Source organism: Gymnoscopelus braueri, assembly GCF_963280865.1.
Source record: "Gymnoscopelus braueri genome assembly, chromosome: 3".
Lineage (NCBI taxonomy): Eukaryota > Metazoa > Chordata > Actinopteri > Myctophiformes > Myctophidae > Gymnoscopelus > Gymnoscopelus braueri.
In genome coordinates this window covers 57,975,083-57,993,345 of record NC_137612.1, presented here as the reverse complement: position 1 = coordinate 57,993,345, position 18,263 = coordinate 57,975,083, and the positions used below count along the sequence as shown (strand labels likewise).

At 41.3% G+C, this 18,263-nt stretch overlaps 1 protein-coding gene across 1 annotated transcript in view; it reads right to left on the bottom strand.

Annotated features, from left to right (window-relative positions):
• Positions 1-18,263, bottom strand: part of LOC308082047 (uncharacterized protein) — a gene marked incomplete at both ends in the record, with an annotated part of 76,956 nt that overhangs the window by 30,373 nt on the left and 28,320 nt on the right. Inside the window, 4 exons of the mRNA XM_080423657.1 lie at positions 690-2,718; positions 9,954-10,229; positions 10,615-10,746; positions 12,402-12,533. Coding sequence (XP_080279783.1) covers positions 690-2,718; positions 9,954-10,229; positions 10,615-10,746; positions 12,402-12,533 — 2,569 coding nt within the window. The remainder of the gene's footprint in view (positions 1-689; positions 2,719-9,953; positions 10,230-10,614; positions 10,747-12,401; positions 12,534-18,263) is intronic.

Sequence of the window (18,263 nt, the reverse complement as noted above, 5' to 3'; positions counted from 1 at the left end):
GCGGTTCGCGTAGATCTACGCGACTGGCACGCTGCGGCTTTAAATAGGTTCGCGTAGATCTACGCGATTGGCATTCAATGTGTTAACAAAGAACTTTTTGTTTAACTAAAAGATATATCTTTTACCCTACTGTATCTCATTAGTTATTGTTATGATAATATAATTGCGATGATATAGTAACATGTTCTATTTTAAGTAAGAATTAGAACATTCCTAGAGAACTATGGTTAAAGATAGGGTAAGTGATTTAATTTGATTAAAATAGCACGGGTCTGCTGGCGGAGACTTTCTAGTTTATATATATTTTTGTAATATATTCTTCAATTATACCTGGGAAAATATATTTTAAAAGATCAATGTGTTGACTATTAAACCATGTAATGGGCCAACCTCCCAGTGCTACATATGATGGAGTCTGACGGAGTTGACAAAATGCTTTTTTTTTTTCACTCCACACCACAGTCATAGTGAGTTGACAATTTATTTTTTAAAGTTCTTATTCTTATTACTGCTAATAGAATTGCACTTTTTCCTTTTTTTTGTTTAGATTTAGAAGGACTGTCGGAGTTGATATGTTATGGTTTGCAATGCTAAATTGGAACGTGGTTGCACTCTATTTCAATGACGTATGAGTCCTCATGTGTTCTTTTAAATCAGTACAGCCTCTACCACAGACTGTACAAGTGTACGGCTTTTCCCCTGTATGAGTACTCATGTGTCTTTTTAAATCTCGCTTCTCACTAAAGCTTATGTCACAAACAGTACAAATGAAGGGCTTTTCCCCTGTATGTCTCTTCATGTGTGTTTTTAAATGTCGCTTGGCACTATGGCCTTTGCAACAAACAGTACAAATGAAGGGCTTTTCCCCCGTATGAGTCCTCATGTGTGTGTTTAAATGTCGCGTATCATTCAAGCCTTTGCCACAAACAGTACAAATAAAGGGCTTTTCACCTGTATGAGTCCTCATGTGTCTTTTTAAATTAGTACAGCCTGTACCACAGACTGTACAAGTAAAGCGCTTTTCCCCCGTATGAGTCCTCATGTGTTCTTTTAAATCAGTACAGCCTCTACCACAGACTGTACAAGTGTACGGCTTTTCTCCTGTATGAGTCCTCATGTGTCTTTTTAAATCTCGCTTATCACTAAAGCCTTTGCCACAAACAGTACAAATGAAGGGCTTTTCCCCTGTATGTGTCATCATGTGTGTTTTTGAATATCGCTTGTCACTATAGCCTTTGCCACAAAAAGTACAAATGAAGGGCTTTTCCCCTGTATGAGTCTGCATGTGTCTTTTTAAATCTCGAGGTGAACTAAAGCCTTTGCCACACACAGTACAAATGAAGGGCTTTTCCCCTGTATGAGTCCTCATGTGTTCTTTTAAATCAGTACAGCCTCTACCACAGACTGTACAAGTGTACGGCTTTTCCCCTGTATGAGTCCTCATGTGTCTTTTTAAATCTCGCGTGTAACTAAAGCCTTTGCCACACACAGTACAAATGAAGGGCTTTTCCCCTGTATGAGTGCTCATGTGTGTCTTTAGAAGACACTTTCGTCTAAAGCCTTTGTCACAAACGCTGCAAGTAAAAGGTTTTTCCCCTGTGTGAGTCATCATGTGTCTGTTTAGATCAGCCTTGTTACGGAAGCCTTTGCCACAAATGTCACAAGTTAAGGGTTTTACCCCTGTATGAGTCCTCATGTGTTCTTTTAAATCAGTACAGCCTCTACCACAGACTGTACAAGTGTACGGCTTTTCCCCTGTATGAGTCCTCATGTGTCTTTTTAAATCTCGCGTGTAACTAAAGCCTTTGCCACACACAGTACAAATGAAGGGCTTTTCCCCTGTATGAGTGCTCATGTGTGTCTTTAGAAGACACTTTCGTCTAAAGCCTTTGTCACAAACGCTGCAAGTAAAAGGTTTTTCCCCTGTGTGAGTCATCATGTGTCTGTTTAGATCAGCCTTGTTACGGAAGCCTTTACCACAAATGTCACAAGTTAAGGGTTTTACCCCTGTATGAGTCCTCATGTGTGTTTTTAAACAAAAATGTTGACTAAAGCCTTTGTCACAAACGCTGCAAGTAAAAGGTTTTTCCCCATTATGAGTCCCTGAGTGTCTTTTTAAATTTCCCTTTTCACTGAAGCCTTTGCCACAAACAGTACAAATGTAGGGCTTTTCCCCTGTATGAGTCCTCATGTGTGCTTTTAGTGTACTCATCTTACTACAGCCTTTGCCACAAACCTTACAAGTAAAGCACCTCTTCCTTGGGTGCCTGCTCATGGGGTTTGCTTGTTTTGATGATTTCAGGTCCTGGCTGTGTCCTTCCATATTTTGTGTCTTGTGTGATTTCAGTGTGTTTAAAGCTGACTGAGCTTCCCTGGTCTCTTCCCAATCCTCATCACTGCCATCAATGACAGATTCAGAACAGTGTGAAGAGAGGTGCTGATCATCACTAGTTGGTTGTGAGGTTCCACAGTCCTCTAAATGAGCTTGTGTTTTCATGTGTTCAGTTGAGGTGCTGGCTAGAGGCTCTGTCTCTCTGTTTTCATCATCCTCACTTTTCCCTGCTAGGAATGTCAATGTTGACCCATCAGCCTCCTCTGGTCTTTGAAGTAGCTCATCTTTTATCCGTAAAGGCTCTGGTTCCTCCTGTTCCAGACTGGGGCTCCTTTCCTGCTTTTCAGGGTAAACCTCCTCTTTACACACAGGGAGGAGCAGGAAGTCTAGGCAGAAGATAAAATGAGGGTAAAGCATTGAATGTTTGACCTTAACATTTTCTCTGTCTCTGTTCAAGTTGTTCAACTGCCACTCTGTTGACATCGACTTGCAGAGTGAAAAACGCATTTGTTAACATGAAATTATATTCTTGTAACAGTGTGAGTCAGCTGAAAAATACTTAAATCTCAAATATACCCTCCCCCTCATTATCATAACACAACAGGTGGGCATGAGGAGGAGGAGGGACTAGGACAGGTGGGTGGTGAACACTTTCTGTAAACTTTTTTGAAAAAAATCTTCCTTCTAGTATAACCATAATACCTGATTATTATGTTTTAGGGGGGAGGGATCACTGAAAATCACGGCACCCCGTCTTTAAAAAAAAAGTATTGTTCATGTTTGAGAACAATTCTGTGTCCAACAAAGTGTCCAGAGTCAGTACAGGTTCCAAATGCGTTCCAATGTTGATATCATTTTAAACCCCGGCAAGAATCCCTTTCTTTTAACACAATGCATCCTGCAAGACGTAAAGAGATGACATCTTCATTTGAACCATAACTATATATGGGTAAACCGGGCTTGTTTATGGTTATGTCTGAGTCAGACATGCCTATTGTATCAGGTTTATGTATGAGTCACAGTGACATGCCTATATATGGAAGTATTGTTTTTTTTTACGGTCATGTCTGAGTCACAGTGACGTGGCCGTGGTCCTGCCAATAAATGGGCGTGTCAGGTTTGTTTATGGTTATGTCTGAGTCAGAGTGACGTCTGCCGCCCTCCCAGTAGCCAATTTTAATATAGGATTCAAGTACCATTTTCTTCATTTCATCATACAGTTCCTTTCAAAATTTGTTGCATGAATTATGGTAGGATATCAGGATGTGTTTTTATTTATCTTTAGACATGAAAAAAACAAGGAGTTCTTGAGATGTCCACTCAGAACGACAGCATGTGTTTGCGTTTTTAACTGAACATATAAATAAAAAGGGATAAAATGATACAAATCTAAACACATGCATAATAGTGCTTCTATTGTCTACTGAAAACCAAAATAGAGTACTTCTATTCTCAGTAGAATTTTACTGTGAAGTGTAAACAAAAATACAATGCTTCTGCGAAAACCAAACTGTGTGATGGGTGATGGCTGATTGAGGTAGTCACACCTGGCCTGAGTCAAAATTGTCAAAGCACCCAGGACACAAAGCCTCATCACATTGCATGCAGATGCACTTGTTTTATCTTGTGCATGCAGCATCACGGTATCACTTGCATGTGTTTGTCTGTAAGCTGGGGCCAGTGGTTCCCAGGGGCAAACCTGATCTCAGGAGGTGCCTTGGACACTGCAATGTGTTTCAGAATTTTCATACAAGATAGGCTTGGTGAACCGATATAGTAAGAGAAAGGTCAGTAAAACTGAAGAGACTGTATTACTGAAATAAATTTGAAAGAGTGTTTGGAGAGTCACTCACAATGCCTTCTGTTATTTTTGTAAAGACACAATGTTCATCAAAATAATACAGCTCCACGGGATTGTTTTTGTTTTTGAGGGATGAGGGCTGGCTGACTTAAGTAGTCTGACCTGGCCTTAGACAAACTAATTGGATTAACTGGACCCAGAGTTAGGCACTCTGAGAATAATTAGTTTGACTTAGGCCAGGTGAGACTATTACTAAACATGAGTTTTCGTAAAATGGCGTGAATGTGGTGAAGTGTGTCTTCCATTTTTCACTACCAAAACAGGAAGTGAAAAAAGCCGATCTACAGGGTCAAGTTTTTTTTTTTTTTTTTGGGGGGGGGAAAGGTGGCGCAGTCGGTAGCGCTGTCGCCTCACAGCTAGAAGGTCCTGGGTTTGATTCCCGCCGGGAACGCTGTGGGCGCTGGAGGCGTGTTCTCTCCTCCGTGGCATCAGTGCCCATACCCTAGGTGGTGTTGGTGAAAGGGCCTCTCTGGGTGGAGTTTGCATGTTCTCCCCGTGTCTCCTAGGGTAGTTACCCTCACAAAAACATGCAGTAATCCTGGTCTCTATACTGCCTCCCCCTGGTCAGCCGGGGCGCTTGATGGTGGGGAAAGGAAATGGTTAAAATAACGTGTTCCTTCCATACGTCTAACCAGGGAACCTCCCCCCTGTCAGGTGATAAGAATGGCTTGCTAGCTCTCATGCATTGAAGGAGGCTAAGCTCGGCTCTAGGCTCTCCCTCGGCTGGCAGAGGGAGTGTAGCGCCCAGGATTACTTAGACAATTGGCACTGGGTGAAAAAATGGGTTACAAAATCGTGGGATACAAATTTTGATTAAAAAAAGTTTTCCTTTTTTGTCAATGTAACTTTGAGCTGATTGCCATACAGACTTGAGGGTGATGTCATTGAACTCAGAGTTATCGTCCTTCATTGGTGTAACTTGGTTCCACCCCCTTTTCTGACTGGTCGATATTTGTAAATTCCTGTATTTTACCATAACTTTTGACCTACTTGTCGTAGCTACAGTACTTGTGCCTCATTGGACTCAGTTTGGTGTTACTTAGCCCTGCCCCCTTTTCCGATTGGTCGACAGTTTATAGTTCCTATCTTTTGAACAGTTTGTTGTACAGACTTGTGAGCCACGTCTCATTGGACTTGGTTTAGACTAGAGTCCTTGTTCTTCATTGGTGTTACTTAGCCCCACACCCTTTTCTGATTGGTAAATATTTTATAGTTCCTTTTTTTACCATAACCTTTGACCTGCTTGTTGTAGCCAAATGTGAGAAGCCTCATTGGACTCAATTTGGAGTCCTTGTTCTTCTTTGGTGTTACTTAGCCCTGCCCCCTTTTCCGATTGGTCGATAGTTTATAGTTTATATTTTGCCATGACTTTTGAACAGTTTGTTCTGCAGACTCAACGTTACTTTATTTGGTTGAGAGCCCTTTTCCTTCATTGGAGTTACTAAACCCGCCCTCTATTCTGAGGGCAGAATAGTTTCATATCTTTTGCCATAACTTTTGAACAGTTTGTCGTACAGAGTCATGAGTCGCCTCACTGGACTCGGTTGAAAATCCTTTCATATTCATATTTACTTCATATTTGTCCCTAACGCGAACAGAGGTGCGAGGGCCCGGTCATCGCTGCTTGCAGCTTTCATAATAATAATAATTAATTGTAGTAGAGCCAGCCATTTGGGCTAATAGGATAACACAAAAAAGTCCTGGGGTCTTGTTTGCATTGTGGTTGGGCATATTAATATTTCTGTCAGCTATCTTGGATGTTGACAAAAAATATGTTGCAGTTACAAAGGATGGCCAATGGCTGGCAGTGTATGGTGTGATTCTCTAGCGTCCATGCTAGAGAATCACATTTCACACGCTAGAGAAGGGCAGGTGGGAAATACACAATTTTTAATGAAAGATGGGGTTTTCAGCATGCTTGTGGCAACAAATGTTACCTCACGAGTGGAATGTTTTTCAACAAGGCAGCAGTCAGAGACCCTCGGTGGCTGTACACACAGTGGATCGATCGATCAATATAGATCTAAATCTTCTATGACCACTTGAAAACCACTATAAACACGAAAATCGCTGGCACTGGGTGAGTAAATTATGAAAATACTCTGTCAGTCAAATAATTAATAACTAACCCTATATTCATTGGCTGTAGCCAATGTATATAGGGATAAAGTTATTACTGATTTTGATGCTATATCTCATTTTGCTGGGGAACGTGTGTGTGTGTGTGTGTGTGTGTGTGTGTGTGTGTGTGTGTGTGTGTGTGTGTGTGTGTGTGTGTGACCTAGTCGCTTTCTTTTGGGCTTGTTTTCGTAGACCTGGTTACTTGTTTTCTCTCGCAAAATCTGGCAATATTGCTCACGGTACATAGCTTGGTCTTGGGGAGTAGAGTGATGGTTGCGAGTCGAGGTTTGTGGGAGTTCTTTGAAGTAATGGGAGTGTTGCCATGGATGCACTGATGAGTTAACAGGGATATCTTGTATTCGGTCCGGGAAGAGATGGGAAGCCAGTGGAGTGAACGGAGGATGGGTGTGATGTGTTCCGTGTTTACGCAGGATCCTAGCAGCGCTGTTCTGGATATATTGGAGCTTTTGAAGGCTCTTGCTAGGGATGCAGATGATAAGTTTAACCTGCACACGATGCGACCACGTAGTCGTAAAGTGGCGCTTAAATCGCCAATTACCGCTCAAACGATCTCTGCTCTCCATGTCTCTTCTTTGATCTCCAAATATAGGCATAACATTGGCAAATATAGGCATAACATTGGCAGACAGACAGAGATCTCCATATACGGGCATAAAAGAGACATCGACACACATACGAGTACAACGGGTACACTGACAACAGGTCCATGGTTATTGCATAACGTTCCTAACGGGCATCAGCCTAGTGTATTATCATTTGTGTCATAGGCGGCGGGTAATGAAGGCTAGGGTAGGCTAAGCTTTCCCAAATGTTATGCTGGGAAATTCTGGGAATTGTGCAAATTATATATATATAACTAGAGGTCCCGCCCCCTAGCCGCGCACAGGGCTCTAGTGAGGGCTCGCTTATTTTGGGGTTCAAAAATCGTCGGATAAAACTTTACGAAAAAATACGTTAAAACGTTTTTTTATAACCTGGGGGACCCCCTGGGAGTCTTGGGACCCCCGTGAAACATCGCATTAATAATCGCCTTTTCATGAAGGAGGTTGCTTGTTTATGGCGCACATCTGGCAACACTGACCTGTCTGCTTGTATGCCCTCCAACCTGGCAACCCAGAGTGCCGACTCGGTGTAGTTGTTAGCGGCTGCGTTGAGACACTGGCGTGTTTTAATGTTTTGTGTGGGATGTGCATGACATATTAGCATGAGTGTGGTGTGATAGAGACAAGACCAAAGTGAAAGCAACGGCGGGGGTTGAAGCGAAGTGGTTGTGGTCGTTGTTATGCAGATGGGGAGATTTCAATGGCGGCCGCGCGTCTTGCGTCGCCGGTGCTCAAGCTAAAGGGAACAAAAGGGTGTGCCCATAATTTGATGAGTTTGTGCTGGCCGCAATTAATTATGCTCCGAGGGGGCAAATGTGTAGTGAGCAATGAAAAGTAGCCTACGCCACCCATAAATTCATCGCGCACGTTGTGGCTTGTCTTGTAGTGACATGTGGTATGTTGTTGTTGTGTTTAGCCCGAAACAATGAAATTAGTGGCGAGGGGAAATGAATGATAATGGACGCTGGGACTTGTGTCTAATGTATGAGTAGATATATGTGCACAGCATTATTTAGGCTCCTATATTGTGTGTGTGTGTTGTCGCTTCAGCCCCCTGGTGATAATCAGGTGATAATACAGCAGGGTGATTATGGGTAGGCAAAAAAATAATAATAATAATAACATAACCCTAACCCCGAAATAAAGTAACCAAAAACCGAAAAGAAACTAACAAAATCCGCAAAAAAAACACGAAGCGCGCGGGCGACCCCCCCAGCCTAAAGCCAGATCTCCTAGCCTTCCCAATTAGTAGGGGGCATTAAGCAAAAGAAATGGCCAAATCGTTACGCGGCGGATAAAAGCATGACATTTGATACAGATGTCCCTTGGGTCATCCTAAAACATCCTAGAAGGGGTGCCCAAAACAATCTTAAACAGGAAGTGAGTTATGGACAAAATTTAAAAATGCCACCTAAACTGTTGACCGTTGACTCAAAAGACACCAAAAGAATCTCCAAAAAGCATACAATTTGGCACATATGTCCCTTGGGTCATCCTAAGACATCCCTGAAGGGGTGCCCAAAAAAATCTTAAACAGGAAGTGAGTTATTGACGAAATTTAAAATGACCGCCTACAGTGTTATCAATTGATTCAAAAGACAACTAAAGAATCTCATAAAAGCATACAATTTGGCATACATGTCCTTTGGGTCATCCTAAGATATCCTAGAAGGGGTGCCTGAAATTATCTGAAACAGGAAGTGAGTTATTGACTAAATTGAAAATGGCCATGTACAGTGTTGACAGATGATGCAAAAGACACTCGTAAAAAATAATCTCGTAAAAGCATGACATTTGGTACAAATGTCCCTTGGATGATCTGAATGCATCCTAAGGGGTGCCAAAAAAAGATGTAGAGTGTAAATGAAAACAGAAGGTAGACTACAAAATACGGCAGGTTATGCAGTAAATAACCTGTCGTATTGAGTCTGCATAATATGCAGACTGCCATGGTCAACTGTTTAAATGGCCATTTAGAATTTCTGCAACATGGTCCCTTCCTAGAAAGTTTAATAAACAAGCAAACAAACAAATAAATAACCCCTTCTTGGCTATATTAAGAAGCACTCAATGTACGTACCAAATTATACACTTTTATGACGTCCCTTTATATTTTATTTTGTGTCAACTGCTTTAGGCGGTCACTTCCTGTTTACAACCTTTTTGGGCATCCGTTGTAGGATGCGTTCAGATCACCCAAGGGACATTTATACCATATTTCATGCTTTTATGAGATTCTTTAGGTATATTGCATCATATTTCAACACTGTAGGCGACCATTTTCAATTTAGTCATTAACTCCCTTCCTGTTTCAGATTATTTTGGGCACCCCTTCTAGGATGTGTTAGGATGACCCAAGGGACATATGTGCCAAATTGTATGCTTTTTGGAGATTCTATAGGCTTTTTGAGTCAATCGCCAACACTGTAGGCGGCCATTTTTAATTTTGTCAATAACTCACTTCCTGTTGAAGACGTTTTTGTGCACCCCTTCTAGGATGTCTTAGGATGACCCAAGGGACATGTGTGCCAAATGTTATGCTTTTTGGAGATTCTTTAGTTGTCTTTTGAGTCAAAGGTCAACAGTTTAGGTGGCCATTTTGAATTTTGTCCATAACTCACTTCCTGTTTTAAAAATAAATTTGGGCACCCCTTCAAGGATGTTTTAGGATGACCCAAGGGACGTCTGTATCAAATTACATGCTTTTACGATTCCACGTAACAATTTTCCACATAATTCCCCCTACTTACCCGCCGCCTATGGTTTGTGTATATGCAAAAGAGTGACTTTGACACCTGTTTCGCAGTGCAATGCAAGTCAATGGGGAGAACATTTTTTAAATCTATATTTCTAATGAATGGAGAAAATGTTCTCAATTGTTCTCAAAATGAAACTCAATTGAGTCTCCTACTGACCCGCCATCAACATATCGGCTTAGGAATGCGACAAAAACAAAAACGTAGAATAGAAAATAAGTAATTTGCTCAAATTCAAAAGCAAAGTGTTCTATTGTCACCTGGATGACGTGTTGGGTCGCCAGCTTCATCCTCTCTTCCTATCCTCTCTTCATCCTCTCCTCCCATCTCCTCTTCTCTTTCTTCACCGCTTCCTGCTCTCTCTTCCTCTTCCTCCAGTTCCTCTGGCAGAGGCGGGGAGGGCACAGGATCGTCACATTCACTCAATCTCGGACGGCCACGTTTACGCTTCTTCGGTTTGATCACCACACACTGCACCGCAGGGGAGGGCTTCAGAGGTTCCACCACCATGTGCTGTACCGTCACACTGGAGACATCTGAGAGAGAGAGAGAGAGGAGTTACATTGAATACCAATTTAACAACTATCAATTACTTTCTTTGAAAAAAACAGCTTGTTTACATCCTGTTTATTCGTTGTGGAGAATGGCTTTATCTCCGTTTGTTGTTTTTTGGGAAAAAACAAGCCACATTCAACTGGCCATAACTATGCAACAGATTACTGCAACCGGACAAAAATAGTTAAGAGAATATCATTGTGCACTTTAAGCAGTTTAACACTTTAAGAAGTTCTAAAACCGGATTTTAGTATGTTTACAAAAACAAATGAGGAAACTTGGATAAAAACTACTAAAACCAAAGGCAGCTTGTGGAACATCCTTCATGGTGCTGCCGGTAAAGTGATGTTTTACATTCAAACTCACCTGTCAGGATATTGGGGATAACAATGAAGGCATTCTGACCGGGTAGAGTGGCGGGTTCCTCTTTAATCTGTGGAGGTTGCAGTTCCTCCTGGACCAGACTGGGGCTTCTCTCCTCATGTCCAGGGGAAACCTCTTTACACACAGACAGAAGGAGGAGAGAGTCAGCACAACAACTCAGTGTTTTTATATTGGATGACATTTATTCTACCTAGAGTTCAATTCAGTATCACTGAAGTAAAGTGAAAGATTGGCCAGTAGATTTACTCTCTTTACTTGTCAATCCATTAACTTCATCTGCCTACTAGATAAACAGACAGACAGACATTGTCATTGTGCTCAGAGAATAATGAAAAGATAACGGCTGTTTAGAAACTAGTCAGCAGTGTGCAAAATATAAGTTCAAGGGAAATAAAAACAGATGAAAGAATATTAGAATAAAAATGTTATGAATACAAGCACAATCATTGAAATGAGACAAAGTGAGCTAAACAGTATGATGGTGGAGAGGTAGCAGCATCTGACTGCAATGTGCAATATTAAGAGGTCCAACACTGATACCCAGAGGTCTTTTTCAGTCAGTGTTAGTGGAGGGTAAACAGAGGTTACAGCTCTTAGAAAGAAGCAGTTTTTCAGCCAGTTTGTTCTGCTTTTTTATTGTCCAGTACCTTCTTCCAGAGGGGAGGAGAAGTAAATATATAGACGCCTTATCAGACGTCACACTGATAAGAACCAGTATGCGCGCACAGGCCGGCACCAAAAGAACCCGACTGCTCATAAGATGCAATGGAAAAGTGGTCACACCACTCACGTGTAAGAATGCATCCCATCAAACTCTCAGAAGCAGTGGTGGAAGAAGGCTTAGAATGTTTACTGTGATCTCTCGCTCTTTAAATATATAATACTTGGCTTATGTTGTGTGTAAACGACAAAAGCGATTCTCAAAGCAGTTGTCCTCCAAACCCCACCTCCAGTCCCTGTCATTAGAATGGAGGGAGTGCTATGATCACGGCAGCTGCTTCCTCGCGCAGCTGCAGCCCCTCGGCCTAATTTATGCAGTGTTGGGCGCAGATACCGGTCGAGAATAGCAGACCTCCAAGCTCACAACGGTTGCATCCGCAGCGTGTTGTGAGCTTGTATATCAGCTATTCTCGGCAACGGCATACAACACTGTTGCGTGATGAAGTAAATAACACACAAGAGGAGGTTGAATGAACTGAAACCAGTGCTCCTCAAAACACTGGGTTTGGGGAGCTGTTGGGAATTGATCAAATGAAACCTGCACATGCAGTCTCAATGTTTGTTTGTTCTAATGTAATATACAGCTTGTGTTACATCCTTCATAATGCTACTGTTAAGTGATATTTTAAATTTTTTATCACACGATTTACTTATTTACTTACTTATTCATTTAACAGGGACAGTGCAAATTAATCAACATTTCAGTTTTCAGATCCATGTAAATGAGCCAGAGTTAGCAAATAGATCATTTTCATCTGTAGTCCCTGAGCAGGCTGTTAAAAGTGGTGAAATAACTATCAGTACAAAATAGACATATCAATACAATACAAGACAATTGTAAACACAGGAGACAGAAACATTCCGGTAAATTATTAAAAATGACACCAGTGACAAAATAAGAGCTGATAATTACACATTACAAGTTTGGTTTGCTTTAAGCCATCTCTTATGATCGAATTTAAAGTCGAATAATTGGTCGTCTCTCCTAATTCAGTAGGAAGAATATTCCAGTGATGGGAGGCTCTAGCAGAGGAGACATTCACACTCACGTGTTGGAATATTGGGGATAATAATGAAGGCATTCTGACAAGGTAGAGTGACGGGTTCCTCTTTAATCTGTGGAGGTTGTGGTTCCTCCTGGACCAGACTGGGGCTCCTCTCCTCATGTTCAGGGGAAACCTCTTTACACACAGACAGAAGGGGAAAAGAGGTAGCATCAGCACAACATCCAAAAGGGATTTTCTTATTGGATGACATTTATTCTCCTACTTTATGATTTGTTTAGTCACGATCACCAACGCTATTTATATAGTCTCTTCATTGCCACAAAAGTGATGTGGAAGGGCTTGCACAGAGTTCCATTGAAGTTAAGTGAATTACTTTACTTCAATGGCTATTTGGTCCGATCTTTTTTCACTCTAGTTTACACCAAATCTCTTTGCTAAAAACAGCCGATCTACAACCTCACAACACATCTCACTTTGTGGCGTTGTGAGCTTGCAGAAAGCTATTTTTGGCAAACATTCCCCCCAGAATATGGGCTGTTGGGGTTCAAGTAGTCTGGGAGACTTCCCCTCAGAGCCTGGACAGCAGGGGCACGGCCACTGCGTTCTGATTCAAATCAACAGCCAATGAAGAAAAGGGGCAGGATCCACATGCAGTGGGTGTTGCATGTAAATAGGAGCGACGGGAAGCAATTTCTCCTTGAGAAATGGCGGCCGCCATTGTTGTGTACTGGTGTTTGCCTCTCGTTGGACTGTTTAGACGAGTTGCACAGCTCTCAGACCGGTAAGAGGCGTGTCCGCTCAGATTCTGAGCGTAAGTTACATCCCGTCCACAAATACCAGGGCTCTGGCCCAGAAGTTTCCTCGCCCCTCCCGTTTGTATGCGAGAGCTGCCGAAAACAGAGTACCGAAGTCCTGACATCACTCCCGCTACCCTTGAGTCCCGGAAGTATTTTTTCTATTGAAAATCCCCATAGAGAAATCTTAGACTGCGTCTGTGAACTGTGTTCCAAAAATAAACAGATCAGCTTGGTGATTCTGTCAGGTATGCGACTCTGTGTCGTTTATTCTTAGAGACACACATACAGGTAACTTACACATTGCTACATGTTATTTTATTTTTTCACCATAGCTCAAAATATGGTGAATTATTGTAGTGCAGTTAATTCTTGCCACCGATATTAAAAAATATTCAAAAACTTCTGTGATTCTGCCTATCATCATACAACCAAAAGAGGCACAGTGGGTTCTCACAAGTTGTCAGCTGCTGTTTGGACCTGTTAAGACAAAAATAAGTAAATCAAATAATGTGGGGGAAGGGTGAACTTAGTTGTTTTTGGATAGTTTGACATAAAACAGGTGCAAGTATTTGCAACAAATATCAACAATACAAGGGCTCTTGGTAATCAACACCAGCGCACCTCAAACCACGCAATATTTTAAGATTTGAAAGAATTAACTAAATGTAAGTACTAAGGACTATCTATCAGAGTAGAGTTCGAAAATGTTCTCGAACTCAACTGATGGCCATGCTTGAGGGTTATTAGTCTTCATGGACATTCTTTAGATTCACAAAGTGTTAATTTGTGCTTATAACGGCAACATCATGGTGGATGATCGATAAGTAATGGGTCACTGTAGTCAGAAGAATGATATTGAGGTACATTTGTAACTCACAGTCTGTGTCTGTGGATTTGAAAAAATATATATTTTCTTACTCTTTGATTAAATTATAGCCTTGGATCACAAGAAGGTCATCTGTCAAGACCATCTTGGATGATTTTCAAAATAGTGCTTGCACTTTCTCCCATTTTGGTCCGTACATAATAGGTTCAGATTTCAAATATAAAGTGCTTACCCCATGGCCACGGATGTTACAATTATGTATGGCTCCTCAGAAGTACCTGTATATTGCATATTGGTGAATAAAATAGTTTTAATCCCATTGGTGGCCATTTTCTCCATATCCTTTCAACTATGCAACCCTATTGGTTGGGAGGTGTATCAGTATTGCATTTATAACTATTATAACTATGAGAAAATGGACACCGATCGGATTAAATTGCTTCTTATTGAACAATACGGAATATACAGGTACTTCTGAGGGGACGTACATAATTATAATATCCGTGGCCAAGGGGTACGCACTTTATTTTTAAAATCTGAACGCTTATGTAGATGTCCGGACCAAAAAGGAAGAAAGTGCAAACACTATTTATTTACCTTTATAATTTATATGACGCAATCTAAGATTTCTCTATGGGGAGTTTCAATATAAAACAGAACTCAGTGACCCAGGGGATAGCGCCCTCTAGCTGCAGTAACGTCACACTTTTGGTACGCTTGTTAAAAGGATCCCTGCCTAATAAGCCTTAATACATTATAATTGCCCTCTATAACTGAACCTAAAAATTGAAAACACCTTAAATATTGTATTTCTTCTTAATCTTTCTAAATAATGTCATTGATCATGACATTTATTTATAATGCAAAAAAACTAGTGTATGATTGTGAGAAGCCATGAGGACAAGAAATTGGCTTTCCCAGACTTCTACCTAAGTGACAGTAGGTCGGTTATCTGGGCCACATTTTTACCAACAATCTCCAAGATGATAGAGATATCTCTAGGCAGTGCCGTATACTTTATGCCCAGGCCAACATGCTGCTTCGAAGGTTCAGTATGTGTTCTGATCCCGTTAAGTGTGCGCTTTTTAAAGGTTCTATGACATTCATTTCTTTTTTTATTTTTTATGTTTTTTTGGGGGGTTTTATGACCTCAATTACACCCAAAAAATCGGAACTTTGAACATTCAGTGGATTTTCTGTGGTCTGGGGTTTTCTGAATAATTAGGCTGAAAAGTTATCTGAGCTTGGCCCTTCGGCAGTGAGGTCCAGGCCTGGAATTTCGTCATTTTAGGGGCAAGGCCACTTGGCCTTGGTGTTGTAATTTTTTGGAGGGCACAAAGGCCAAATGCCAGGGCAGGAAGGCCATCCACCCATTTATTTAACAAAATAATGTGTTGGCAAATGACCAATATTTAGTTATATAGGTCTCAATATGTCACATTCAGCCCTGGACTTCACTGACTGAAGTAGGGGTCACATTAATCACATTAGATTCACAGATTAGAGAGTTTATGTATTTTCCCCACAAGTTATTTTCATTCAAATGAAATGTGATTGAACTTGCACTAATAATGACTTTAGTTGATTTTTCACTCTTTAAAATATAGTATTTCTTAATTATTAATAATTACAGCTTGTTGATTGGCTATTTTCATGATTTTAAATTGTTTTTAAATAATAATAAAAAAGGAACATACAAGATTTCCACCCGACAGCGATAATATATAGCCAATATATGGTTCTGTATCAGTACATGAGTCAGTTTTTGCAGATTTCATTCTAATTGGCTACTATGCCCGCATATGAATTTCATGGGCCTGGGTAGGTCACCCTGGCTTGGCGGAGATATGCCCTGTTGCGCACACTCCGCACAGCTTAGGCCTACAACAGCAGGTGAAAGCAATTCACTTAAACGAGGGCTGTGTTGCGCACCAAAAAACGGACTAAAACTGTCACATTCTAGCTTCTGAAATAAACATCCCATTTAGATCATTGTTGACAAACGAACAGAACATGGATCTGGTTTGCAAAAGGATTATTTATTTCTTGTCCATCAGAGCGGTGAGGTCACTCTTTTGTATGATATTGATAGCCTAAACTTTTAATTTGTTTGCAGTTATTCTGTTGCTTGCTTTATATTAAGACTCATAATGTGGGGATTTCGCTGTATTTTATCAGATGTATTCATCTATATTTTGCTGTTGAAAAAAACATCGGGGCACATCGGTCTGTAGGACAACGGAATCCTCTCTCTCTCTCCTCTCTCACCATTGATTAGTTCAACAGGCTGCGTTAGATTTATCTCCTGTTTGGCCCGGTAATGCTTGTGTGTCTATTACACTGTGTTGCGGGATTCCGACGGTTCATATAAGGCTCAAAATCAAACCTATCTACCACTGTGCATGTTGTAGCTGCGCAGCTCAACCAAAGCGACTGGTGTCTAAAAAAAACAACCCGTATTGACAGGAAAATCGCGCAGAGGAAAACTGTGAAATCAGTTGCTGGGCGCAGCTGGGGCACCACGGCCACTGTGGCCGTGAAGGCATGTCATTATTCGAGGGGCACACGGCCAATGAGAGGGGCAACGACGGCCATGGCCGTCGTGGCCGCCGTGAAATTCCTGCCCTGGTGAGGTCACAGCCGATTAATCCCGCCCACTCTCCTCCTCGCCCCTCCCCTCCCCTATCCTTTCCTTTGGGGGGGGGGGGGCGGAGCAGAGGCGATGATTGACAGGCAAAATCCCTCACCTGCGACACCCGCAGGCAAAGATTTCTTTTTTCATTGCAGATGAAAAGGCTTTAGAAATGTGAGAGAAAAACACCTGCCATGGATCAATGGAGTGGCATTTTCTGTTAAAACTTTCTATACACGTTTGAAGGACCATGACAAAGACTTTTAATGTGTGGTAAAACTAAACGTCATGAAACCTTTAAAGCATTTTGCACTCCTATGTATACAACCTTCTTGTGGTGCACATACAAGAAGGGTAGTGTGCGGAGGCTTAAGGTGGCAAACAATGATGCCCTGAGGATTCTACTTAAGGTCCCTAGATGGCAGAGTGCCAGTCACTTATTTGTGACATGTGATATCCACACTTGTGAGGCCCTCTTAAGACATTCCATGTATGGTTTAATGTATGGATGAGTCCCGGAACAGTATTATTGAGGATATAGTCAATCCTGGGAGAAGCTGTCTCCGATACTCGTCCAGGCTGCGGAAACACTGGAGAGCCAGCCTATATGTGTGATTGTATGTCTTTGTATGGTATGGTTGTGTTTTATGTGCCGTTTTTATTTATTTTAAACATACTGTGACAACGTCTGGCGACCGGGCTGCTTATTCCTAACCTTAAAGTTATACTAGGTTACTTTTAAAAAAAAAAAAAAATATATATATATATATATATATATATATATATATATATATATATATATATATATATATATATATATATATATATATATATATATATATATCTTTTGTGAGTGGCAAATCTTTCACAACACCCTTTCCATGAATTTCACCCCCGAAAACCTTTTATAAACATATTTCCTATTGACCGCGAAAATGACATCATCCGTCCGGAAAACAGAAACGGAAATGCACCGGTTTCCTGTTTGGCCCGGAACTACCGAGCTAGTAACAAAAAGGAATTTCACGCTGTTTTTATGGCGTCATAGGACTTGAAGATGGAAAAACAGCAAAAGAAGACACAGCTCACGGTAACTAAAGCTCCACTGGCTAAGAGCAACGATCCGCAGATAGTATAGAACAATTAAAATAAACGCTTTTTGAAACGCTTCCGCCTTCCGCTGAAAACAAATGGAATTCTGTGTAATGCAGGACTCCGCTTAAGACCTGCAATGATGGTAGTGACCAGCAGAGGTTGCTAAAAATAGTTATTTTTGGACCTACCTTGTATTGCTTTAACCTCAGTAAATGAGAAGCTCAGTAACACTTCAGTAAAATAAGAATACAAGAAACGCTGGGGGCGAGCGGTCCGTGTAAATGGGGGCGAATGTGTTTTGGGGCGAGCCTTCCGGTTACCCTACATGAAGTTAAGCTGATGTTGAAAGTTTCACTTGAAACGCATGTACTTGGTAATGAAATGAAACATAATGAACCAACCTGCTCTGTGTAGTTTGATGTGTGGCTGTAGCATCACGTCCAGCAGTTTGTTTTGTCTCTCCAGCAGAGTTTCTAGTGTCTCTATCTCTCTCTGGAAGAGGTTGCACATGAACTCTGCAGCCGCACGGAGGCGCTCCATCACAAACACTCTGA